This window comes from Pezoporus flaviventris, unplaced genomic scaffold, assembly GCF_033815535.1.
Source record: "Pezoporus flaviventris isolate CSIRO_AGI_PZ_B2104156 unplaced genomic scaffold, CSIRO_AGI_Pfla_v1 ptg000041l, whole genome shotgun sequence".
NCBI classification, from domain to species: Eukaryota; Metazoa; Chordata; class Aves; order Psittaciformes; family Psittacidae; genus Pezoporus; species Pezoporus flaviventris.
The window spans coordinates 12259594-12286453 of NW_026892589.1; the positions used below are offsets into that span (position 1 = coordinate 12259594).

Here is a 26860-nt window from a genome sequence, read left to right on the forward strand (position 1 = left end):
CCTTGGCATGTTGAGAGGTGTATTGCCCTCCAGACAGCACTGACAGCATGTTCAAACTGAAAGCTCCCACTGATACGATTTGCTGTAGCAGTTACATGTATGTAATATATAATATAGCCATATTTTGCCTTTTTGCAATAAAAGGGAAAAAATATTTTATGATTCACCCTTCCTTTCAGTCTACGCCTTGTAGTTAACAGTGGCCCTAGTAAGGCGGTTCCCCTGGCTGTGTCCCAGAAGAAACCCACATTTTGACGGGTCTTTCTCCTCAGTTACTTGTTTTTAAAGGCAGGAGCTTCGCTGTCTCTCAGACCTCAATCACATTTACCTGCCGTAGCCGGCAAATAACACTGTAAGAGGAAAAATGAACCAGACTCAGTAGCCATGCACACAGAGGCGATGTCTCCGCTATATAACGACACCGGACAGAGGCTCCTCCCGCTCCCTGCGAGCTCCCCTCACGCCCCTCTTCCCGCCTCAGCCCTGCGCAGGCGCACAGCCGCCCGGGGCTGCCCGCCGTGCGCCTGTCAGGCAGCGCGTCCGGCAGCGCAGCGGGACCCTGGCGGCGGCGGCGGGCGAGGCCCCCTCGGTGGCGCCATTTTGGAGTGGCGGCGGCGGCGGGCCCGGTCCCGGTCTCGGTCTCGGTCCCGGTCAGCATGAGCGTGGTGGAGCACGTCCGGGAGATGGCGTCCGCCGGGCTCCACTCCAACGTGCGGCTCCTCAGCGGCCTTCTCCTCACCATGAGCGGCAATAACCCGTGAGTGGCCCTCCCGCGGGGCCGGTGGTGCTGAAGGAGCGGCCAGGCGGGACCGAGCTGGGGGCTGGAGCCATAGACTGGGTTGGGTTGAAGAGACCTTAAAGCTCCTCCAGCTCCAACCCCTGCCACGGGCAGGGACCCCTTCCACTAGAGCAGCTTGCTGCAAGCCCGTGTGTCCAACCTGGCCTTGAGCATTGCCAGGGATGGAAGTGGGTTTGATGTTAGAGCTGCTTCTGGTGCCGGGTTCTTGCTCCCGGCCTTTCCCGGCGTTCAGGAGGAGCAGCACGGCCTGTACCCTTCGGGGTGCATGTTACAGCATGAATATCCTATTAGTGCGGCAATTCTCTCCTTCCAGTGGTCACAGAAATTCCCTTGACTCAATTAGTTCCCATTATTTTTCAGGACTGTCCTATAAGGTGCAATTTGTCATGTTGAATGGGGTTGAGGCCCTAATTGAAGCCCAAACCCATTCTGAAGCCCTAACTGTTCTGCAAACATACTGGGAGAGTTCTAAAGGGGGGGTGTAAAGTTTGGGAGCATGGGGATTAGGATGAGGAGAGCAGTACAAGGAGCGGGGTTGCTTTCAGTTTTGAGCCTATTCAAACAAAATGTGAGTTGATGTGGTTTGTTATGGGGAGGATGGGGGCTGCTTCCTTAGGGAAAGCAGTGGCCAAGCAGCTAAACACAAGGTGGTGTTGCTGATGAGGTGTCAGGGGCGGCTATTACCTCTGTTTGTATAGAGATAAAGTAAATTGGTGAGATAATCCCTTTATGAGGAGATACTCAAGGGTCTTTCCGGTGTAGTAAAGAAGCAGCAACAGTTGGAAGTTGAAGCCAAAACTACAGCTACTTCGGTTCTGTAAGGCTCTGGTTCTTATGCAGCAGCTGATCTCAGCCTTTCTGTTTGCTTTTCTTCTAGGGAGCTGTTTTCACCATCTCAGAAATACCAGCTCCTTGTGTATCATGCTGACTCTCTCTTCCATGATAAGGAGTATAGGAACGCTGTGAGTAAGTATACGATGGCCTTGCAGCAGAAAAAAGCATTAAGTAAAACTTCAAAAGTAAGACCTTCAACTGGGAATGCTGCAACAACTCCGCAAAGCCAGGTATTTAAAAACTAACCAGGTACTGAAAAACTAACTGCCTAAATTAATGTGTCTGACTCAGTAATCATAGAATCATTTTGGTTGGAAAAGACCCTCAAGATCATCAAGTCCAACCACTAACCTGATATTACCAAGTCTACCACTAAACCATGTCCCTAAGCACCACATCTACAGGTTTCCTGAATACCTTAGGTTGTGGGTTTATGTCAAGTAAATGTGACATTTAAAGCTAATTTGTTCCAAACCCACTAATGTCGTGTTTTCTAATGCAAAAATTACTGTGGTCTCAAACATGAGATGGTTTTTGTATGTGTAGTTCATGTTTTTCATTGTAAGACAGGAGCAGTATGAGCCAGCAGTAGGCTCATACTGCCATCAGTCACTTTCTTGCACTAGATTTAGAATCATAGAATAGTTAGGATTGGAAAGGACCTTAAGATCATCCAGTTCCAACCCCCTTGCCATGGGCAGGGACACCTCATACTAAACCATGGCACCCAAGGCTTCGTCCCACCTGGCCTTGAACACTGCCAGGGATGGAGCATTCACAACCTCCCTGGGCAACCCATTCCAGTGCCTCAGCACCCTAACAGGGAAGAATTTCCTCCTTATATCCGGTCTAAACTTCCCCTGTTTAAGTTTTAACCCGTTACCCTTTGTCCTGTCACTACAGTTCATAACAAAGAGTCCCTCTCCAGCATCCCTACAGGCCCCCTTCAGGTACTGGAAGGAACATAGTGTAAGCATTTAGTGAGGAAGCTGTGTTCAGATCTTTTACCCAACTAAAGCAACCTTGTACTTCAATCTTTCCCTTTTATTTCAGTGTTTACCATCAGAAATTGAAGTGAAATACAAAATGGCTGAATGTTACACAATGCTGAAGCAAGATAAAGATGCCATTGCTATTCTTGATGGAATTCCTTCCAGACAGAGGACCCCAAAGGTTTGTTCTGGCAGACTGGTCACAAGTCCTTGCTCAGCATATCTTGAAAGAGATGTTGAGATTTCAAGATGTACTGTGCAAATGCAAAATAATGTAAAGTTTATCCTTAGGCTCAGAAAGAAGCATTTACTTTAATTCTGTACTATATGATAAGAAGAAGAGCAGGTAATCTTGTGTTTTGCCCAGAAGAGGAGGGAGGAAGGCATGCTTGAAGACAAAGTTGTGAGGATTTCTCCTTTCTCATACTTGACTCTACCAATATTTCTCTTGCTTGTAGATCAATATGATGTTGGCAAATCTATACAAGAAAGCAGGTCAAGAACGCTCATCTGTTACGAGCTACAAGGAAGTACTGAGGCAGTGTCCTTTAGCGCTTGATGCCATACTAGGTAGGTGTCTGCACGCTGCTGGGATTTCAGTATTAAACACTACTACAATTTGAATTATGCTTGGGACTAGGTAACTTGTCTTGCAGTTGCATGTAACATATAATGCCTACATCATGCATGTTATAAAATCAGTGTTAAGCTGCTTGTTTATGTTTGTCAAGGGATGGAGTTTCTGGTCTGCAGACAATTAATTTGTATTAAAAGCACTTTGTAATGGCTGAAATTGATGTATATCTGCTCCTGCACAGGCTTGCTCTCGCTGTCGGTGAAAGGTGCTGAAGTGGCCTCTATGACGATCAATGTGATTCAGAGTATTCCTAACTTGGATTGGCTTTCCGTGTGGATCAAAGCATATGCTTTTGTGCATACTGGAGACAATACAAGAGCAATAAATACCATTTGGTAAGAGTTCAAAGGGCATGATACAGTCAAATAATGTATTAATATTTATATATAATTGCATTAAAAATGGCATTAATAACAGCATTTATTTCTCTTAAAGCTCTTTAGAGAAGAAGTCATTGCTGAGGGATAATGTGGACTTACTGGGGAGCTTGGCAGACCTGTATTTCAGAGCTGGAGATAATAAGAACTCTATTCTAAAATTTGAACAAGCACAAATGCTGGATCCTTACCTAATAAAAGGTGCGTAAATCCTAAAAGAACATGTACATAATGTAGTTATGTGATGAGTAACTTTAGAGTAGCAGCTACATGCAATCAGACATGCAGGGGAATGCTGTATCTGCTTGTACCTGCCTTTCAGTTCAGAAGCTGTGTATCTGGAACCATTACTGGTAGAGGTACAGTTTAAAGTAGATGTTCATGGGTTTGGTTTGGTTTTTTCTTGGTGCAAATGAACTTTCCATTTCTTGCTGATGGATCTTGAAACGTTTCTCTTTAGGAATGGATGTGTACGGTTACTTATTGGCACGTGAAGGTCGATTAGAGGATGTGGAGAACTTAGGCTGCCGTCTCTTCAATATATCTGATCAGCATGCAGAACCCTGGGTGGTATCGGGGTAAGTTCTTTTGTTGCCTTTCTTATCTCAGCTCTTGATTTGCTGCAGGCAGTGGATTGCAGTTGATACAGTGGATTCAGGGTTTTTGTTCACCAGGTGCTTTCCTATCCTGTTTTGGGGGTAACTTAACTATCCATAAATACCTATTTTGGTTGTTTTCTGTATGTTTAAACTTATCAGAGTTAACACATCTGTGCACTAATAATGATATATTAAATAGCTGTAGCAGTTAATATTCATACTGCTTTTTTTCTAAGCTCCTAAAGTTTGTTTTTTTTCCCCTGAACATGTATTCTTACCTTCAAATGCAAGAAGTTCAGTAGTTGCCTGTAATTGCCTTTATTTTTCTTCTTTTAAACCTCTGTGAATGTGCACAGGCACCACAGCCAGTACATGTTTACAACCCCTCTTGTCTTTCCATAGGTGTCATAGTTTCTACAGTAAACGATACTCTCGTGCCTTATACTTAGGAGCCAAAGCTATCCAGCTGAATAGTAACAGTGTTCAAGCTCTCCTGCTGAAAGGAGCTGCTCTTAGGAACATGGGCCGAGTCCAGGAAGCAATTATACACTTCCGTGAAGCAATACGTCTTGCACCTTGCAGGCTGGATTGCTATGAAGGTGAGTGAAGTGAAGCTACTCACACGTTCACTACTGGTTTGGTGTCATGCTGATGATTAGACAAGAGAATAGACAGTTCTTCCCTTTGTTTAATCTGGATATAAACAGACTTGGGTGTTCTGAGCAGATCACTTTGGGATGATGATGTTAACTGTATGGTTAGTTCCACTGGGAGCTTCATTTTGTCATATTTACAGCAGCTTCAAGTAAATAGTTCTGAAGAGCCCAGCTGAAGTATTCATATCTCCGTACAGGAACTGGAGAAAAAGATTAGGTGTATTTAGGTGTCTATAAGTAAAGTGATAAAGTCAATTATGTGTAGAATGAATATGCTAAAATGTAGAGTGGCTTTCTCCATTGGAATTTGTATTTGCCTATTGGAGTGTCAGGTGTTTGAAGTCTAGAGTGCTACTAAGTGCAAATAATTGAGGAGGGGTGAGTGTCTGTAGTATGAATTCAAAACCTGAAATGTTTTCCTTTTCATCTCATCAGGCCTCATTGAATGTTACCTGGCGTCCAACAGTATCCGTGAAGCCATGGTTATGGCAAATAATGTGTATAAAACCCTGGGAGCAAATGCCCAGACACTCACTCTGTTGGCAACAGTCTGTCTCGAGGACCCAGTCACACAGGAGAAAGCCAAGACGTTACTGGACAAAGCGCTGACACAAAGACCTGATTACATTAAAGCTGTGGTAAAGAAAGCAGAACTTCTTAGTAAGTTCCTTTGGGTTTTTCCATATCGATTTACTTAAAGCATGCTGCTTTACATGGAAGAGTGTTTTTCAGCTTTATTGATGTGAGGAATCACATCAATAAAGTGATGTGATGTTACAGCCCAGGGATTTATCAGTTCTATCCCGAAGGAAAAATCACAGGAATTAATTGCATCTAGCAGCTAATATTACAGCAGCACTTAAAACAATTACAGACAAAATATTCTCATTCCAGAGTGTCTCTAATAGTGAATGTAGCCATTATTGCAACAAAAAGTCATTGGTTAGAGTTAATCTTGCAAGAAGTATATTGTTGCTGTCCCCCCCTACAGTTCTGAAGGAGGAAATAGTCTTGTGATGACTCTGTACACTCTGACTTTTCATTGTTGTATCTATTAATTAAAGCTGTAGTTTTGCATGTAAACAGGTAGAGAGCAGAAGTACGAAGATGGAATTGCTTTGCTGAGGAATGCACTGGCTAATCAGAGTGACTGTGTTCTGCACCGAATACTGGGAGACTTTCTTGTAGCTGTCAATGAGTACCAGGAAGCGATGGACCAGTACAGTATTGCCCTAAGGTAAAGCAGAGACTGAGACTGCAGTATATTTATAAGAACCAATTAACTTGACTAAGTAAAAACTTGAGCCACTAATAGATTAGGATGTGCATCAGAGGTACCTTTACATCATTCTCCCTTAAAACCCTACAAATGACATCCCATTCATGACTTAGTTGGTCATAAAGCTTTGAACTGAGATGTGCAAACTTTAGGGACTGTATTAATGCTGAATATGCCATTAGACATGCAGTTCCTTGACTGACTGAAGGATTAAGGCATTTATGGCTATGAATTATTATATAGTCAGACACCTCAAGATCCATTCCTTTAGACTAGAAGGCCCTATATAAAAAATGAGCTATTAAGTAAATTTAAGTAGTGTGATTCAATTAAGCATAACCAAAATGTTATTTGATGGTGTTGCCATATTAACTGTTACTATGTTTTGATTTCAACAAGTTACATTTGCTTTAAATATAGCCTATTATGTCCACTGCAAACTTACATAGCTTAAATGGGTCAGCGGCTTTTCACTTGCACATAGTTACTTATAGCAATTTAAATCTTTCCTGCTTTTATGTTACTTTATAATTAGTATTATCTGGAAGAGTTGACGAAGTTTTGTGGAGGAGTGTGATGTTTAGATAAGCACGTTCTTGGGGATCAAAACTAGTTTATATAAAGATCTAACACTCAGTGTTACAGTCAGCTGGAGGTGAAGCTGCATCATCTACTAAAATAGACGTCTTGATGATGTTAAACAGGAAGTGCAGACAAGAAGATGAGGTTTGTTAATAAGGTCATAACTAAAGAAGGAAATAAAAGATTTAGGACAGTTCTTTCCTTTTCTTACTTTGCTCAGTTTGGATCCAAATGATCAGAAGTCACTGGAAGGAATGCAGAAAATGGAAAAAGAGGAAAGTCCAACAGATGCAACCCAGGAAGAAGATGTGGATGATATGGAGGGGAGTGGAGAAGAGGGGGACTTGGAAGGCAGTGACAGCGAAGCAGCACAGTGGGCAGATCAAGAGCAGTGGTTTGGCATGCAGTAATGGCCTCATCCCCCTGCTTGTCTTGGCACTTCAACACACCACCAGGGCCGTTCTTCCTTGAAGAACAGAAACAATATTTTTTGCCGTAACAAAGGACTTTAGTTCTTTTCTTACAAGACTCTGGAACCATTTAACAGTTCTATGCATCTCAATACCATGAAGATTCTTGATGTTTTGTATTTATTAAGTGTAAGGGACTGACTGAATTGGAGGTTATTTGCAACTTTCATTTCAAAAGATGCCTGCTAAAACCCAAAGCATTAGAATCTGAAGTGTGTCGTAAGCCTGATGAAAACAGCATCTGAATTCTGTGCAGGGCTACTTGTGCTTGATCGGTTTGTAAATACAGTGGTTTGTACTCCTTTGTGGAAAAGGTCTTTCTCTTGTTTGTGTGCTTCCATTCGGGCTGATGCTCCTGTTGCAGCCTGGAGGAGCTGCTTGGGCGTAGCTGAAAGCAGCACTTTTCTCTTCGCTGTGTTTGAATTAACTTGTCTGTTTGTAGGGCATTACACGCGCTGCTCAGGAGGAGTTCGGAGCACTCAGAAACTTGGACTTCCAGGACACTTTTGTAGCTGACTGATTTCTGTGTGTACAGCGTTGAGCCAGTGTTGGAGAATCACAGTTGCTTCCTCAGTCCTTACTAAACCCTGTAATCGCTTCCAGTCTCAAGATGAATGTTTATTTCGAAATGCAGTTTTATTCCAGGATGCCGCTAAAAGGTTTCGGAGCAGTGACTCAAAGCACTTCCCATTCTGTGTACAGCACTGACGTTTAAGGTGATATAAAAAGAGTTCATCCCTCTTCGCTTGCGTTACTGTAGAAACGTTAAATTATGCAAATACACGTCTTGTCTTGGTTTTTCCACGTTTATGTACTCTGTGTTTCTGTCAGGTGACACTGGAATTCATGTGTTTTCTCTCACCTTTTGAAGCAAAGTTGCTTCATACACAGATTCTCAACATCAGCATTTCCAGGGCGAATTGCTTTGTGTAACCTAGAAACCCCTTCGGTTTTGTGGGCTTGATGTGTGGCAGGAGGGATGACTTCTTATTTCTCTGAAGGTTCCGATTTCCTTACTCTTTACTAAACCAGGTATTTTTATCTTTATACTGGCAGTCGAATTCCTTTTGTATTTATTCTGTTAGCACAGGTATGCTGGAGCACAGGGACTCTTCGCAAAGCTAAGAAATAGTTTTGAGTATCCGGTGGAGGAAAAGGGGAAGATCACCCTTCTCTACTTGTAGGTGTATAATGCAGATAAGGGTAAAATCTCTCCCTCTGTGATGTGCATTGTATCAGTTAGAAAAACGCACAACAAAAAGAATAAGCGGATTGCTTCTATTATAGCCTGTTTTGGAAGTATTTCAGTGTCGCATCTTACAAAGCAGGAGTCTAATAGTTTATCCATTTAAAACCAGAAATGGGTATGGTTAAAACCATGGTAAAACCATACATGGGTATGTTCTCTCTTGGAATTTTGTGGGCTTTAGGCTTTCCAGAATATCAAATGGAATTATGGTTATTTGAAGACTGTATGGGAAGAAGAGGAAAGTGTGTGCTGTTGCCGCCGTGGTGATTGGCTTGGCAGGAGCTGTTACTGCTCTTTCCTTAAACAAATACACCAAAAGGCTGCGTTTCAGTCGGAGCAAACATTTTGCTAATTGCATTCTGGTGGGTTCTTCTTGTGAAGAATCTGTTCTTGCTGTTGCTCTGCATTGTAGTGAATGGATACCAGCTCATTGCACATCTTTCATAACAGAAATAAATACAGATGTATCTCTTTGTTTTCTCCTCAAACTTGAGCACTCATCAGATTGTGTTCTGCATCTGGAAGCTGGGTAGCTTCATCAGCTTTATAGATGCATCCCAAACCTCTGTTGTGGATGAAAGAATGGAGTTCTTGATGTCACTAAACTAAAGAAAGGACATACTTCTATGATATTTAATTTTGATGAGAGAAATAGATGAGCTATGTGGTCTGTATTTTGCCACCTGCTGGGCCATTCTATTCTAATGATGCTTTTAAATAGGTCATTAATTGCAGGCGGACACCACTGGCTTTAGGCATTTCCAGAAGCATTCACATAGACCAGGAAATTGGGGAACCACAGTTCTACTAAAGCCACTCTAGTATCTTTGTAGATAATCTGGTAATTTGTTCTTTTAGAACAGACAGGAAGCTGTACCGCAAGATGAGTGTGCTCTAAAGAAACCATCAGTGTGCTTAGCAAACAAGTCCAGTGTGTGTAAGGACACCTGAAGGTAGCTATGAATAGAGCTGTGTCCTTGCCTCTTTCCTGAGAACTTGGCTCCTTGTTGGCAGTGGAAAGTTCAGTTGGATCCTGCATATGATACCTCTGTAAGTACCTGATGTATTGGGGTGATACAGCTGATAGTTGTACAGTAGTGACTACGGAACTTTAAGGTGCCATACATGCTGAGTGCATCATATAGATATATTTAGCAGTAGCTTCAGAATTCTAGAGGGATTCTTCTTTCCTATTAATGAGCCTTCATTAGCGCTCTAAGTTTAGAATGTGATCTCTGGGTTTTGCGGAGATCTTGCACCCTCCAGTTCCTGGTGCTCTAGTTCAGGGAATAGAACAATTAGCTTATGATAAGCAGCTGACCTCGTTCTGTCTCTTTATCATGTGCTATGCACCATAGAAGAGAAGATCATAAAGCCAAAAACGGGAGTTCAGACTGTGTCAAGTCGTGATGTAAGCTCCCCAGTGTGAAGCGATTCACAGGTGAGGCAAGAAAGCCTCAACGTATGGGGGTTGTAATGTATGGGGTTGGCCTGTCAGCAAGTGCTGGTCTTGGGCTGGATAAGGATAAAGCACCTGTGATTGCTTGAAATCCATGAATTTGAATCACAGGTGTCATTAGTAAGTTTGAAATCTTTCCTACTCTGCCATGGGAAAGATACAGAAGTGATGGAAAGGAACTGAAGTTTTTCAGACCTCAAATCCATTCGGGTGAAGGCTAAAAGACTGAGTTTACCAGAGCCTCAAAAGCAAACACGTGCTCATGATGTGGCATGGAATTACCTAAATAATGCAGGCTCTGTAGCAAGCGATGTGCTCATGCTTTGTGGTGTGCTGCTAACACCTGAAATATTGGCAGTATTTCTAATTCTGATGTCCAGATCTTGGGTGAAGCAGAGCTCATAGAACTGAGGACTGCTGGCCAGGATTAATGTTTTCTGTCTAATTGAGGTGGTGTTTCCTTTTCTATTACTGCTGATTATAGAGAGGTGTTTGATTAACTAGGACTTGTTTTTATTCCTTTTGCTAACTGTGTTCCACATTAGGCCTCTCTGTGCGGTGATTTTCCCTCCTTGCTTTTCAGGAGCTCAGTGATGTGCAAACGAATCTATCCAGGGTAGAAGCAGGGAGCATTTCTTATCTCCTCACTTAGATCTGAGCCATATGGAACTCACAAAGGCTGTGCCTGCCATTCTGATTTCAAGGTACACAGCTATACCATAACCAGATACAAAAACACAGATCTAACACCTGGGCTGGGAGACTTTAATGATTGACAGAAGTGAACTACTTACATTGGCAGTTGATCCAAGAACTTGGGTTGAAGTGGCAGTACAAAAGGACTGATATAAGGAAGAAGTTCTTTCCTGTTAGGGTGGTGAGGCACTGGAATGGCTTTCCCAGGGAGGTTGTGAATGCTCCATCCCTGGCAGTGTTCAAGGCCAGGTTGGATGAGGCCCTGGGTGAGATGGTTTAGTGTGAGGTGTCCCTGCCCATGGCAGGGGGGTTGGAACTGGATGATCTTAAGGTCCTTTCCAACCCTAACTATTCTGTGATTCTATGATTCCTGTGCTGGGGAGGTGGTGCATTGCCCTGTACTTTGCTGTAAAGGCCATTCAGATGCCAGCTCCTTCCCTGAACTGTTTGGCTACTAGAAAATTCCCTGAATTTTTGTTGTTTCTGCTTTTTTCCTAATGTTTAGTCTATAATATATAATATTATTCTTTGACGTGCATTGTGGACAAGTTGAAGCTGGTAACTTGGCTTCATCCTCTTGGAATACTAAATAGTTTCCCAGCATGATGACATCAGAGCAAGAGCAGCATCTGCAGCCACACGTCTTGCTTACGCTGGTCTGAGTAAGCTGCATCCGTATAGTTCCTCGGATAAATGTTTGTCTATCAGGAAGGCAGTAAAAAGCTGCAATCTGTGACCAAGGGGCTTTTTTTGCCTTGTAAAACTTGATGGGGTCCCTCAGTTTCTGTTTTTCCTACTGAGGACCATAGTGAAAGCAAGATATGTTCGTATGGATTGAATTGTCTCTGTCTATCTGGTAGTCCCAGGGGGCCTGGATTGCAGGAACCTATTTAACACGGGGAAGGTTTGGCATTACAATGAGAGAACAGTATTAGCCTAAGTTCTACCTGCCCTGAGTACCTACTGGATTCTGGTGTTGCTGCTGGCTGTTACATGAGGAGGAATGGGGTTTGAAGACAGACTTCACCTTTCCTCAGCTTTCCAGGACAGCTTTTAGTAGGCAGGAAAGGAGGAGGCGGCTCCTTTTGGTGTCTGCTCTGCGGAGGGTAATGTCACACTGGACCATGGCCGGTTCCATAAGGCTGGAGGTCAAGTGTTTGCTCCCCTCATGGGAATCTTGGCCTCTGAGACGTTTTAAGGACCTCCTGCCCAGTAACACTGGAAATACTTGAGTTTTTGCAAAAGGGATTTAACCCTTCCTGTGCTGTGCTTAGATTCCTGCTTTTGTTCCTGCTGCCTCTTGCCTGGAAAGGGCGATTAGGAAACAGATTTCATCTCCTTTCATGCTATGATTTATCATCTATGCTATGAATTCCAAGGCTTTACACAGTTGAAGGAAGCACATCCATCATCTGGCTGTAAATAGTGTAGAAACGTTTACAACTTGCTACAGGGATTCCTTGTGTAAGGGACCACGCTGCCGGGCGCGCAGCCATGGCACGCAGGGAGGTGCTGCCGGTTGCAAGCCGGACTTGGCCCCTTCCTAACCCCACTGAGGTTTGCCTTTGCACTGTTAGCAACAGGTAAAGGGAAACTGAGTAGCTTGGTGGGATGCTGCCAGCGGGGCTTTCACCGAGATGGAAGTGTCTTGGTGAAGACTTCAAAGCCTGTTGTGCAGCTGGTGAGGGGAGCTCTTAATCCCATTAGGATTTAAGATCAGAGCAGCAGCAGCTCTGTTTTGTGAAAGGCTGGATGCTGCTGGTCTTTCAATGTACATCTGCCTGATGAAAGCCCTTCTGAGTTAGGTAGAGACCTCCTCAAGGAGCATCTGGAACCTGGTTAGATGTAGGGAAGAGCTAAATGCTGAGCTGGTCTCACCAGGACAGCTCTGAGTTTCCCACCAGCCACTGGCAGCAGCAGTGGTTTAGGTCTCTGGTTTAATTGCATGTCCTGATGCAGATCTGATGCTGTGCAGTGCACACATTCATTCCTCAGGCCCGTTTTGGCACATCACATACAGCTTTTTGCTGTTTTATTGCAAAATCAGGTTGACACATTGCTGAGATGTGGGTAGAAACATCACTGGGGCTGCTTGGGGAGGTTCTGGAGCTCTGGGAGGTGGAGGACCTGTTAAAGCAGGTTCTAGGTGCTTTGGAAACTTGGTTTCTGACAGGCCACGTGCAGCATGCCTTGTCTGAGATTGAATTGAGCGGAGATTGAATTGATGCTATAGCAGTTTCCTTCTGTTCTTGTTACCTTGATCTGTGGGAGGTCTGGATGCTGTGAATATGGGTAGTGGGGGGTTTGGGAAGCAGCCCATCGCGAGTCCATGCTCTCTGGTTGAGGCTGAAGTCTCCAGCACCTGATGGCAGGTTTGTGCCCATGGGTTGGTGCCTGTGCCTCGATTCTTGTGCCGTCAGTTCCCTGAAGGTATGAACCCTGCGGTGGGATGTCCCAAGAAGCTGGCAGTGCCCATAAACAAGAGGCTTAGAGTTTTATAAAGCTACAGGATTTGGTGCCCACATCTTAGAAGCAGAGGTGAACTGTGCCCACAGCAAAGCAGCCGCTGCAGAGAGGACTGGAACTGGTGTTAGCAGCGTGGTGAGATGACAGGCATTTGGCAGGAATCCCTGGAAAGCTGAATAGCTCCACCATGAATCGCTGTTGGCATCGCAGCCTCGAGTCAGCCGGCCTGCAGACAGCGAGGAAGGGAAAGGAAACACATTTGATGAGTTCAGGGGTGATGGGAGCCTGTTTGCCCACTGCAGGTCAGTCCCAAGTCATGTTTAAGTTTGTGCTTAAGTCATAGTGAAGGGCAGTGACAGGAGAAACCTCATTCCAAGTCATGACTTCTGCCAGGGGTGTCCGTGCAGGGCAGCAGCAAGCACAGGATCACAGATCTCCTTGTTTTGCAGTCACGGTACACTGGAGCTGCGTGACTTGGTTGGGAAGGTGCGAGCTGGCTGCAGCTTGATTGCTGGGAGCTGCTGATGGTATCTTTCCCCAGCAGTAAAGCAGTGTTCCTTGCCTGCCTCTGTAGGGAAAGTTGACTCCTCCACCTGCATACATAGCAGCCTTGGCTTTTCCTCTCTTGCTTCCTAATGAAAGCAAAGCTGGAGGTGACGAGGGTGATACCAGAGGAGTTCTTTAGTCATTGAGCTCAGGTGCCTGTGTAGTGTTAATGGGATGGTCCAGCCGTTGGGTGGCCCAGGGGGGGCCTTTTGCTGGTGCATGTTGGTGTGTGCTGATGACAGGCTATAAATACAACATCAGGAAGAGCTGCAGTTGTAGATAAGAGCTGAGTGCTGAACCCGGTTCTGACAGCCTCAGCCCAGAGGTGAGGAGCAGAGCTAGCACTACCATAGTAGGAAGTGGGCACAACCACTAATGCATCCTCCACCTTCCTTTAGGGCAGCTCAACAATGGAATTCAACCCTTGTATTTTTAAATGTCACACTGTTGTGCTTGAAGGGTCTCATACATGTCACCTCATTTAGATAACGCTGTTTGCTGCTGGTTAAGAGGCATTACTTTGACGTTAAAGCACATTACTGCAGTTGGCTGAAGCTGTGTGGGTAGAGAGGCTCCCTTGCCTCTTACTCCAAACTAAACTCAGCTTGGAAACTTACAGACTCCTGCCCTGTGAGTGGCTGGCAGAAGGGCCCGTGGTTTGGAAAGCAGCAGTGTAGAAGTACTCCGAGTAGGTTACTCATGATTTGCACTGAAGCAAACACATTTGGTTCATCTTCCTTTTGCCTACGGAAGGGGGAAGAGACTGAACAAGTGCTTCGTGCTGGGGCAATTTAGAAGATAGAAAAGGACAAAAGAAGTGAAGATGGAGTTGGGAAAGAATCGTTTATTTTGAGTTTCTCAGAGGGATTTTACAAACAATGGAGCAGTTTAAAAAAATCGAGTGATCAAAGTACTTGACAGTGTCCCTTAAACACACACACAAGCCCCCGGACAGAGGAAATCACACCAGCGAGGAGGTCAATACTGCCGGAAGAGCAGCTGGCATCTGCATAGTTCTAGGAGGAAAGATTGCAATGTGTTGGTGCTATAGTGAGTGTCATCCTGGCCTTAATATAAGAGAGCTCTGAAGTATGAACAAATGTACCTGCAGAAAACAAAGTGCATAAAATAACACGCAAAGTACGGCTGGTCGAAGAGGTTTATTTACCTGATACAAATGAAACCGGGTGTGATGCTTCTTACTGTCAGCATGGAAAGAGACAACTGATCTTATTTACAGCTTCTAAAGGTCGCACATGCAGGTGTGGTCACTGGTTAAAGTCGGTTGTTGCCGTTTTAGATAGATGCATCACGACAGTTTGTATTGCACCAACATCTGTCTTACTGCCTTAGATTTAAATAAGTTACATTACAGTGCAAAAGAGGTCCATTTGCACACATGATAAAAAGAAAAAGCCAAAGTTCTGAACTGGAGGCTTATGGTTTAACATTCACCTGTAAGTTACTTCCCAATGGATTTTATAAATAGTATAGCATTGTACATAAGCTGTTCTAGAGTAGTACGGTTGGGATGATACAATACAGAGAAAGATTTGGCTATGATTGAAGGCATGCATTATTTTGATATTGTACATTGTATAAACTGACATTTTACATATAGAAATATGGGAAAATTGGCTGACAGCTCCACAATTCCTTGTTCAAGGATAACCCAACTCTTCTCCATGCAGCACAGAACCCAAACTCCTCTGGAGACAGAGTTTCCCATTCGGTTTGCTAGATATTGCACGGTTGTACATCTGTAATAATGAAGTCCTAATGGTACCACACATTTCTTCCACAGAGAAACACAATGAGTTTTGTTTTAGGGAAAGCAAAGAATCTTTACACAATACATGCAGAAGGTTTGGTAGATGTGTTGCTAAAAACACATGCACGCAACAAAACAACCTTACATTTCTGCAAAATTGTTTAGGAAGCGATTACTCCAGTATTGCTGAAAAGGAAAGAAAGAAAAGGCATCAGTTAATGAAAGGATGAATGCTCAGTATCATCATACAAGCAAGACTAAGATCAACAGTGACAGAAGAAAGAATGTTAAGTTTGATAACTGGCTGCCCTGGCATTGGAGGGACACTCTCAGGTTACTTTGTTCTTAAAGCCCAGGACTCTGGATTATGGCTCAGCAGCGCTGAGTGCAGCAGAGCTCCCTTTCGCATCAGCAAAGCCAGTGCTTCCTATGTAAGACCTCAGTGAAACAGAATTAAGACATGTTTAGACAGCTTTTGCCTTTCTCTGCCTGACCAATGGCAACACACAAGCCTCACTTGTTAAGTTTTATACTACAAGGTTTGAGCTCAAGTTCTTAAGAACTCGAAAGGGTGGTTTCTATTCAAGGCATTATATCCAAGCTTGGCCACAAAGTGACCTAACAATGTCCCTTTTCCAAGTAATGCAGCTTATTCTGGGAAGCAGTAGGAAAGCTTTGAAGAAGTCATTAAACTACACAGATTAATGTGTAGGCAAAGGGTAGAGTACAACGTAATAAAGCTACTACTGTACTTTACCCCCGAGTACAGCGCACGGTTAGCCTTGTGTCTTGGAGAGAAGAGTACTCAATTGCCTACAACTTGATGGTGGCTCTTCAAAACCCTGCTGCAACACTACGCAATTTAGGCTCTCCTGCTAAGATTTGGGAATGCATATTAATGTAATTAAGGATGTAATTAGCAGAGATTAGGGAAACAGTTAATGGTTAGAAGTGCAAAAAAAGTAAACAAGACAGGTGCAAGAGACAGACAGCTTTGGATCAGTTTTACCTCCCTTCATCTCAGCAAATTCAACCATCTTTAAGCTGTTTAGCGGGTATATCCTGTGCATCAGCTGTGTTCTTGGAACAGAGACAGAGGACTGCTGTACTGCATTCTATCATCCCATTAAAAACTCATTTTCTTTCCACTGCCCTTCCCTAAAATAGCCTCCCTACAAACATAAGCCTGGTAGCATTCTGACAAACTCATATATATTTTCCTGCAGCCTCTTTCATCCTTATTTATTTGTAATAATGCTTTAGGGAACTAAGTATGAACTATTTTTATTGCTTGGAAAGCAGCAAAAAGGAGCCGCTTGCTGCGTAGCTCACAAGCAGCACTTTGAATCACAGCTGAAAGCAGAGAGGGCCTGAGGCACTATAAAGATAAAACCCCCTGTCTAAAATTGCCTGCCTGCAGCTGCCTGACCCTTTTCTTTGCTCTGGACCAGGCTACAGAACACTGAGGTCAGGAGGAGCTGCTCTGGTACCAAACCCTGCTGGTTTCCCAGCATAAGCTGGTATCCTTCCTGGTGTTCTTGACATAAGGTAGCATTAATCCCATGATTGATGCTAGCCTTACACACCTCTCACACTAGAAAGTAAGTGGCGATACGTGAGGACACTAAGGAGTCCTGGAGACAGTGGAGATGGAGAAGCTGTGAGATGAGAGCAGAGGGAAACAAAGTATAAAGCTGCTTTCAAAAAGATGGGCCCAGAGATAAGGCCTGGGTAACTTTATAGTTATTTCTGCTTAAATAAGTGCTTCCATTGATACAGTCACAGGGTTAACATGTTCAGAAAGGAGTTGCCTATTTCCATCCCCAGATGACCCTAGTACAGTGAGGAGGTTGGAAAGGAGATGTGTAGGGAACAAGGAAACTGAGAGTTTCAACTCCAAGATGCTGGCGAGTCAGTTTGTCCTAAATGGACAAGAACTCCCTTCCTGGCTTCTCCAGATGAAAGGACTGACAGCTAAGGAATGATCTACAGGATCTACACCATTAAGAATCAGCATTTTAATGCACACATTTTCTTGCAGTGCATTAATAACCTTGCACTGGTTTTCTATAGTTTCTGTAACTGAGCAGCACTGCCTCATGCTATTCCCATGCCAGAAGCACACACAAGAACCTCCCTCAGCCTCCTCAGCTGAGAAGGGTTAAGACCAGACCCACAGCTCCAAGATGCCAGACAAGGAAGCTTCCAGCAGATGCTGATTTTACTGCCTTAAGAGGAAGCTCATGGTAGGTCTTAACATTTGGCCAGTCCAGCCCACACAAGGCTGTTACTTACTACGCAGTGGCAGCACTTGGAAAGCAGAAGAACTGAAAGCATAGCAACAGCTACCACTGAACCCAAGGTAAATAAGAGCTGATCTTAAGGAACCCTATTGCTCCATTTCTACAGGAACATTTGGACAGCAAGACTGGGAGAAATAAGAGACAAACAAGGTAGATGACAAGTGCTTGGGCTCTCAGGAGCCCCTTATAAAACCCAACTATTCTCATAACCTCAGGAGCCTGTAGGATGAATGCCACTCCATTCACCCAACCATCATCCAGCTTTCCAAGGCAAACTCCAAGGAACACAAGATCCTAATGGAAGCACTCCCAAGACATGAGAAATGAGCGAGCTGTCAGATATCCACATGGAAATCCATGACACAAGCAGCAAGATTCATCTTCAACACAGACAGATCTCCAATAAAGAAGTTGAAGACTGAATTCTACCATCAACAGTCATTTTCCTCTTCAGCGTCTTAGAGACAGAGGAAAAGAGGGTGTAGAGCAGGATTATTCAGCATAATACACAGGGATAGGATCGTACAAGCAGAATCCTTCATGGTGACAGGAAGACAGATAACTTTAAAAAGCTCTGGAGGTTCACTCAGAACCAGTGTTCAAAGAGTCTGTGGCCTTCCTGCCCTGAAAAATGTTCATCAATAACATTGGGAGCACACAGAACTAACTTGCTAGTTCTTTGTTTCCAACAAATCACATACTTGTGATTTAGAATTCCTTGAGATCAAAATAGGTACATGACCTACTATTTTCTGTTGCAAGAAACAGGGACAAGTCTCATACTGCTCACTTATTATCAATACAGCCAATGGCTGGTGCTGGCCATTGGTTTTGTGGTATGCAAAACCTTAGCATGCCAAAAAGACATGTTCTTCCACGCTAAAGAGGGCCTTCAACAGGATTTAAATGCTTACAGTTTGGCAACACACCTACTACATCATCAGGTCCAGCTCCTCTGAGTCACTTCAGCATCAACTTCAACAAGTCAAAGTCTATAATATAAACAGTGAGTATTCACAATGCAGTGGGATTTCAGACAGGGCCTGTGTATCCTGAGGTTAGTATCTGTATTTGAAAGCCTGAAACCTAGAGAATTATCTGTGCTCACTGGATTCCAGCTGGCACAGATGGAACATAGCTTTTAACTATTGTTGTCCTCTGTGAGGAATCAGAAAGCTGTTTGAATGTGGTTATTCAGGCAGATGAGCCAGCACAAGATAACACAGCACCCGCTACTCTAACAAAGACATAATGACCCCAGTCTGATTCTCAAAGACTCTCCTGTTAAGCTGAGACTGTTCTTCTGTCTCTTCAGATGACCACTGTAAAAAGTGTTCCCACTCATGGGAAATAAGCTGGTTTTGCAAAGAGGAGTACCTGCACTTTGAGCACTGCAGACAGCAGAGAGTAAAGAAGGGTACAGTCAGCTCGGAGCAGCATCCCCTACTGCAGAGCAGGAAAAAGCTTTGGAGTAAACCAGCACCTGACCACAAGTACCAGAGTGTTTTGGACACTGAACATACACATTAACAGCTGTCAGTGTCTTAAGTTACAGATTTGTTCAGTATTATCTCAAACTTAAGACCAAAAGCTGTAAGATCTTGGGGCACTGAGGCTCCTGGGTGCTATAAAACAAGCCCCTAAAATGCACTAAACCCAAAAGCAAACGCTTTGCCTTTGGAATCAGTAATTTTTGAGCTTCAGAGCACAAAACAAGAGTCTGAAGTGGTGATAATAATGTAGCACAGCAGAGGTTGACAAAACACAGCATGGGAATGAAGGAAATTACTATTTATTCTTCAACACGTATACAGCATATGCTATTTTACAGCAAGTCACCACTGGCATGGTGAAATGGGAAAGAAATACTCACTTTAGTCGATGAAAGTTGGAAGGCATTGGAGAAAAACACCACAGTTAGGACTGTTAATGACTTACACGTTGTTGGTACAGGACTGAATTTGAGAACATGCTTTAACATTTACCGTCATAATGAAGGTGGTTAGTGCCACATTAAAATAAAAATAGTTCTATACAATATGTTCAATTTGGTCATGTGCTATTTACAGATTTTACAAAACACACACACGAGCTTCGTTACTTCAAGTCGGGCTAACAACAGGCCAGCAGAGTAACTCCATGTATACAGCTGATCATTAGTGCCCTAAAGTGTAGGAAAAGCCAATTTCTAGCTATGCAGTGCAAGTTATTTTTCCAGGTCTCATTAAAAGTTGTGATCTTAAAGGGGAGGGGGGAAACGAAGAAGAAAGGATCTGACACAGGTAAATAAAGTATTAAAACCCAACTTAACCCCTCTTTTGAATTAAAACAGATTGTGGTTGTTAAAAAGGCCTGGTTTAGATTTAGGTAAACAGAAGTAGCCCTCCCTATCCCTGCATAATGGGCAACGCTGGCAAAATAAGGTCCGTTACAATAAAATACAATAGACAAATAAATAACCTTAGAAAAAAAACAACCCTATGCGTGTGGAGAGGATGGAAGAACCCCGCAGGCTGCACCTGGAATGGTGTTTTCTGCACGAGCAAGGTTAGGCATACCTCATACAGAAAGTGGTGTAAACAAGGACAGTCAAGAACCAAGAGTGAGGGGGGGGTAACAGAGAAGAAATCCTGCCCGAGGTAGCAGCACTCTCTACCCAGTGCAGAAAGTTCTGCTTCGGAAGCAAACCTGACTTTATGACAACTTAAGTTTGGATGATCATGCAGAAGACAAACAGTTACATGCTTGTTTAGTTTTAAGACGACACACATTCATTCCCTAAAATCTGCTGCCAATTTAGTTTGATAGTGTCCGCTGGCTCAAACAACATCACCTCTTTTGTTTTTTGTACACAATGAATAGACTATTGAACAGAACACTGTACATGCTTTCATCTACAAAAAAATATTTGCATAAAATAGTGTTAGTTCTCTGTACATGTCAATGGACACTTGAACTGTGTATAAAAGAGGAATATATTGCCCCCACTGAAGTCAGAAAAAAAGCAAACAAACAAACAGAATCTAGATTATGAAACCTCCATCACCGGCAAATATGTTCATGTGAAAATTCAGCAGAAATAGACAGTTGCTCTAAACAATAAAAAAATTAAGTTAAACTTTTTCTCTTTGAATGTAAAACTTGTCATCGTGTCAGTCAAGACCAAAACATATCACTAAAGTTAGTGTCTGTGCTGTAAAGCCAGATAACCAAGGGCATAGTAATGAACACAAACGGCCAGGAAACTCCTTCGGTGCATGCTGACAAAGAACACTCTTTGGTGGCAGGCCGCACACTATCTTTACCAGGTTCCAGGTAGTTACGGGCCACATATTTAAGTGTTTCATCCAGCAGAATGACAGGTAGGGAGATTTTCAATACCATCAGCCATTGTGTCACGTTCAGAGGTGTGATCTGGAAGATAATCTGAAAGGAAAGCCAAGCATTACATCTGTTCTCCCTTCTCCATCCCTCGCCTTAAGCTGTAGACAAGTTCTTGCTCTGTCCCCAAGAATCAGGGATGGGTGTAAGACAAGTGCACTTACTGGAAGAGGTTCCACATAAAGGATAAGGAAGTGGAGTGACATGGACAAGCAAATGGCGCCCACCAGCCAGATGTTTTCCCATGGGGGCATCCGCATCAAGGACTGGTTTTCTGATAGACTGCAACAGAAACACGGTACAGACGTGTCCATAAGACACCAACAGGAAATGCAATACATCAGAAAACTAGCTGGAAGGAAAAGCAGCATGGCAAGTCACAGTTATCCCAGTCATGAAAGAAAGAAAGATACGGTTTATAGATATGTTGCAACTTTAAGCTCCCTTGGAAGGCTGCTCAGCAAAGCAGACCTAGTTCAGCCTCGCATTTGTTTCTTAAAGCTTTTATGTTCCCCTCATTCCTGATCTAGTCTGTGTTTTTCACTATGATGCTGACATCCTCTCCATGAGAGGGATAAGGGAAAGATGGGCACAGCAGCGCATGACAGAACTCTCCCCAGTTTACTGTACGCCTGGGGACCTACTGCACCCACTTCTGAAGTTCACTTCAAGACTGGCTATACAGAGAGCCAAGGACTTGCACCCTCTTAATGCCTGTCCTTTCCTTCTGCTCTTCAGATTCCATTTGCATTTAGGCTACACTGTATTAAAGGCCGCGATCCAGAACATCAGATGTAGAGCAACATCCCATTATGTAGGGCTACCTCAGTAACTTTACAGTATTTAAAGTTTATTTGTTTTTAAATTAACTGACCTCTAAGCTATTTGAAGAAAAATACCCTTGACATTGTGCTATTAAGTGGTTTCCATTTATAATCTAATATTAATTGGCTAAACCCACACTCCCTTAGGGAAGGAAAAACTATTTTCCATATCTTCAGCATTCTTATTTTAGTTCTCCTTGATATCACTTTATACCAACATAGGAGGGATAATCTGATTGATTAAGCTTAGATTAGAAATAATGGAAAATATTTCAGTTGCTCATGCTTAGTGAAATACCAGAGTGAATTGGCAGACTTAAAAATATACCTTATGATAACAGATCTCAAGTGTTATCCCAGAGAGTCATTTTGTTGGCACTACAGGATTCAGAAAGGAAACGTGACTCATTCTTCATTAGCTGAGCTGTCCATAGGCTAGCAATCAAACTGCACAAAAAGCAGGGTTTTGGATAAGCTGTGCAGAACCTTTGCTCTGCCACTTGGACATACAAACCTGTTGAGAGCATTGCACATCTCTATGGTGACAAGTACGGAAAGAGCCATTGTCATTGGATAGGGAGACTCAAAAACCACACAGTCGACACCAAAGAAGTCTGGATTGTCCTCTTTGCACTGCAGAAAATGGCTCTAGAACAGGAGAACAGGAAGTCACTTTCACATCTCACTGACTTGTCTCATGATATAAATTTCTGCAACCTATTGTTTTGCTACAGTCATTGCAATAACCAGTATGAAAACAAGCATGTACCTCCCCTCTCCCCCCAAAGATATTAAACTGAGCAAATACCAGCTGGTAGAAGGAAACTCTTGGACCACCATCAGCAGCAATAAACCACCAAGCAGCAGCACCCACTGTGGCAGCACCAACATAACCTTCAAGAAAGCAAAGCGCTGTTATCAGTATTGTGAACTGTGTGAGAGACAAGATCTCCTCTGCCACACTTGAACTGCTACCTCAAGACCTCCAGTACTGTAAAAGAAATAGACTGTAATTCATCTATTGTAACTCATCTATCTCCTGTGGAAGAAATCTGCTCCACCAGTTGTAAATTACATAACCATTAAATACTCTCCTAATATCTGTTTATGGAAGCTGACAGCTAGAACAGTTAAGGCAAACAAGAACAGCACTTGGGAGTAATCAACCTGCAATTTTTCTTCCTTCCTCTCAGAACTCAACATGTCTGTACTTACACTAACTAACACTAAGGTTTGCCTTAAGATCTATCAAGTCAGATAGGAAAATTAAGGTCATAACTTCTGGCATGAAGACAGGGTGCATTATATATCCATATAGATACTTATTCTAGCTTTAAAGCACTACAGCTGTATTTAAGGTTTAAATCTACATCCACAAATTGATACTCCTTTATTTTCCCCCATTACAGCCAGCAAACCGGTTGTGTTCTACTCAAGCACAAAAATGACAGTTGTCATTTTCAGGTTTAGGAGTAGTTCTTCATAGGACCTCAACAGCTAATGCAGATACACATTCACTAATGGCTAGTCTTGGTTCTTCGCTCCCAATCCCACAACATGCTTGTCTTCCTAAGGCTGATTTCAGCACACAAGGAGATCAGACAAACTGCTTTCAAGTGGATCTCAAAAAAACCCCCACAAAACCTGCCTAAATTTACTTAAGAAAAAGGCTATTACTACTTACATCCGATAGCTAGGTAACGGAAGAAGAGCCATCCACTGATCAGTGGCTCTTTAGGGTTGCGTGGTGGCTTATTCATGATATCAAGATCGGGAGGATTAAAGCCCAGAGCAGTAGCAGGGAGACCATCCGTCACAAGGTTTACCCATAACAGTTGGACAGGAATTAGAGCTTCAGGAAAGCCCAGGGCAGCAGTCAAGAAGATACTATAAAAAAACCCACCAGTTACAAGCTTATTCTTGTGCCACTAAAGAAGTGCTTTTAATTCTTAAGCCTAAGCCTGTAGCATCACTTCTCTCAAATCGAGTTATCCATTTAATACCACAAGCTGAATATTCACATTCAGAAAACTGGAAACTAAACAGCATTTTAGCTCAAGTGACTTAAGCTTCATATATCTAGATCACTGCCAGTCTCTGCAAACATTTAATCAGCATGTAACTTGCATGGCTTTGAGCCTGTGTGAATAAATAGAACAGAAACAGAGGCTGCAGCAAAAGCCATATGAAGGACAGCTTTGAAGTTTACAAGAAACAAGGCAAGACAATCGCAAGACATCTTCACTCTGGGATGTAAGAAAGTATGCTTTGATATAAACTGTTAGGAGATCAGTATTTACATTCTGTTCCCAGAAATGCATTCTGTGGCATTGGGTCATTACTCCTTCCAAAGACACAGAAAACATGTTCTTCTGTAACTTGAGGTTAAACAAGCATCTATGTTGTATCTGCTCCTAAGTTAGCTGAAATACCAGATCTTTTCATTTTTAAGGTTATTATTTGCCTATTCTAGAGTATTACTCCAATCACAGAAATAATTCTGAAGCATTTGGTCACTAACTGAACTAGAGTATTATATGCAATGTCAATCTTTTGTGGTATGCTAAATCTCCAGTTAAGACTAGTCTGAAGTACACAGACTTCCACACAATCACAATGATCAATGACCTGGAGAACCTGTTTCTCTGGTTTTAGAGAGAAATACTGGAAGTGAGTAACTAACAAAGAGTCCATCATCACTACTGCAGGTCAAACAAAAACATTTCCAACCTACCAAACAACTTCTCCAACATTGGAGGAGATCAGGTAACGGATGAACTGCTTCATGTTGTTATAAATGGCACGTCCTTCTTCCACAGCAGCTACAATAGTTGAGAAATTGTCATCTGCTAAAACCATTTCAGAAGCAGTTTTAGCTACTGCAGTACCAGAGCCCATAGCAATTCCAATTTCTGCTTTCTTCAATGCGGGGGCATCATTGACACCATCACCAGTCTAGAACAAGAATTTAAAGTTGAAAGAAGAAATAAGGTGGGCACTTACATATAGGACCAGAAAGGAATTTTGCACTGGCTACAGTTCTGAACCTTTAAAAAAAATCACTTAAGGGCAGAACTATTCTGAGGCTTTGTGTTCAGGGAAACATAAAAAACAAGTGTTTTCCAAAGTAAGAAATTGGGTTGAAAAGGCATAATTTGGGTGTAAACAGCGTGTGCCTTACAAACAAGAGTTCAGTTACTTACCATAGCTGTAATCTCATCAAAAGACTGAAGAAACTCAACAATTTTGGATTTGTGGGAAGGCTCTACCCGAGCAAAGCAACGAGCATGGTGGCAAGCATCTCTCTGGGCAGCAAGTGAGAGCTCATCGAACTCACGACCAGTAAAGGCTTTTGTAGAAACATCTTCATCTTCCACAAAGATACCAATGCGACGGCAAATAGCCACTGCTGTGCCTTTGTTATCACCAGTAATCATGATAACTCGAATGCCAGCTTGTTTGCACAGCTTTATAGATGAAGCTACTTCAATTCTTGGGGGATCCAGCATACCCACGCAGCCAACAAAGGTCAAGTTGGTCTGAAACAGAAGAACACCAGGTTTTAGGAGACTTCTCATCTGACAGTAGTGAAACAATCATTCTGCTTGCTAAGTATCTCTCAGTGTAGTCGTTTGTTTTCATTCCTCATTCACAATATTCTGTGGTTCTACCTCAAGCAATTAAGACAGAGGTCTATGTCGTGTTGCCATTTGGCCAAAACCAGTGTATTATGAATGATATTCCTGCTCTGGTGTCTTTCCTTCCTCCTGAAAGGGTTACTTCACGATGTTCCCTGTTTCACCATCCTGAGAGCACTTTGGCTCTGACACTGACATCAGACAGCTGGAGAAGAACTGAGAAATAACAGATCTATACACGCATTAAAAGGAGATAAATAAGAATTGAATGGTTTTGGAATCACAATGCTACACAATACCATCTGCACGATGAGCATATGGGATAACACAGTTAATTCTCAGAGCACAGCCACAACCTGAAGTGGGATCCTACCCTTACAAACATATCTTGCTTCAAACACACTTCTTGTGTTTTTGAAATGTGCTCTAGTTGTCAGGCCTGCAAACTCAACCTGCAAGCAGTCAAGACTCTCTTTTTTGTAATCAGTGCCAGGAGCACAGAGCACAAGCCAAAAGCTCTCACGTAACTGTTGTCATTTCCCCCCCCCGCCTAAATCCTAGATACAGATTTCATTGGAAAATTACAGAACAGCTAAGATGATTATCATGGACCACGCTTTAGCAGCTGACAGTATGGAGGCAGGGAAGTGAGCTTAACCCTCAGAGCACAAAATGACAAGTATGTTTCATCACAAAATACCCAAAGAGGTCTTGCAGTTGAGCAACGTCAAACTGAAAACCAGTAAAGCTGACACCACAATGCAATTTGTGCAATATTTTCAGAGTTTAAGGTGTTCTGATCCCAAGGACCCTATGTATGCACATAAAATAATCCAATTTGCAGCTAGCTGTCTAACTGCATCAAGAACACAGTTTCTTCAAAGTCATGTCTAGTCTGTTATCAAACTGAGCAGTCCCTTGTCAAATATGATTAACTATTGTGCCTGGTATCAAAAATACTCAAAGAGAAAACTCTCAGATGTAACTTCCTCAAGAAGTAATCAGATGTAAGGAGTCTCCAATTCTTCAGTCTGAAAGAAAGAGAATGACTAAAAGGATATTTTACTAAACTTACCTCATAGTTAATGAAATTTGAGGAGTCCTCAAGATTCATTTCCTCTTTTTTGGGTGGACTGTCATGAGTAGCCAGAGCCAAGCAACGCAATGTGTCTCTACCAGTTCCCCATTCTCTAATAACAGACATTATTTTCTGCTTAATTCCTGAGGTTAATGGTATTTTAGCATTTCCAACACGGACGTGCGTGCATCTGTCAATTACACCTTCAGGAGCACCCTGCAGAG

At 42.9% G+C, this 26860-nt stretch overlaps 2 protein-coding genes across 4 annotated transcripts in view; one reads left to right on the plus strand and one right to left on the minus strand.

Moving 5' to 3' along the window:
• Positions 1-570: 570 nt before the first annotated feature.
• ANAPC7 (anaphase promoting complex subunit 7) lies at positions 571-8027 on the plus strand. Of its 2 annotated transcripts, XM_061466263.1 has the most exons (11): positions 571-757; positions 1677-1863; positions 2687-2806; positions 3084-3195; positions 3444-3597; positions 3698-3840; positions 4100-4217; positions 4641-4837; positions 5330-5554; positions 5981-6131; positions 6976-8027. In XM_061466263.1, the coding sequence occupies exons 1-11, from the start codon at positions 657-659 to the stop codon at positions 7163-7165; spliced, it is 1698 nt and encodes a 565-aa protein (XP_061322247.1). In that variant the 5' UTR covers positions 571-656; the 3' UTR covers positions 7166-8027. The 2 variants fall into 2 exon arrangements, with proteins under 2 accessions (XP_061322247.1, XP_061322248.1); XM_061466264.1 differs by lacking the exon at positions 571-757 and having other exon boundaries at positions 1677-1765.
• A 6438-nt stretch (positions 8028-14465) lies between these two features.
• ATP2A2 (ATPase sarcoplasmic/endoplasmic reticulum Ca2+ transporting 2) overlaps positions 14466-26860 on the minus strand; it is a 44957-nt gene continuing 32562 nt past the window's right edge. The window contains exons 13-21 of one of the 2 annotated variants that reach the window (XR_009745738.1): positions 26634-26852; positions 25124-25459; positions 24655-24875; positions 23605-23807; positions 22729-22814; positions 22435-22568; positions 21261-21378; positions 19589-21141; positions 14466-15598 (exon numbers count right to left, since the gene is read on the minus strand). Coding sequence is in view for 1 of the 2 variants with exons in the window: in XM_061466265.1 (XP_061322249.1) it covers positions 15585-15598; positions 21021-21141; positions 21261-21378; positions 22435-22568; positions 22729-22814; positions 23605-23807; positions 24655-24875; positions 25124-25459; positions 26634-26852 (1452 nt within the window). In the remaining variant the exon portion in view is untranslated. The remainder of the gene's footprint in view (positions 15599-19588; positions 21142-21260; positions 21379-22434; positions 22569-22728; positions 22815-23604; positions 23808-24654; positions 24876-25123; positions 25460-26633; positions 26853-26860) is intronic. The other variant, XM_061466265.1, reaches the window with a different exon arrangement.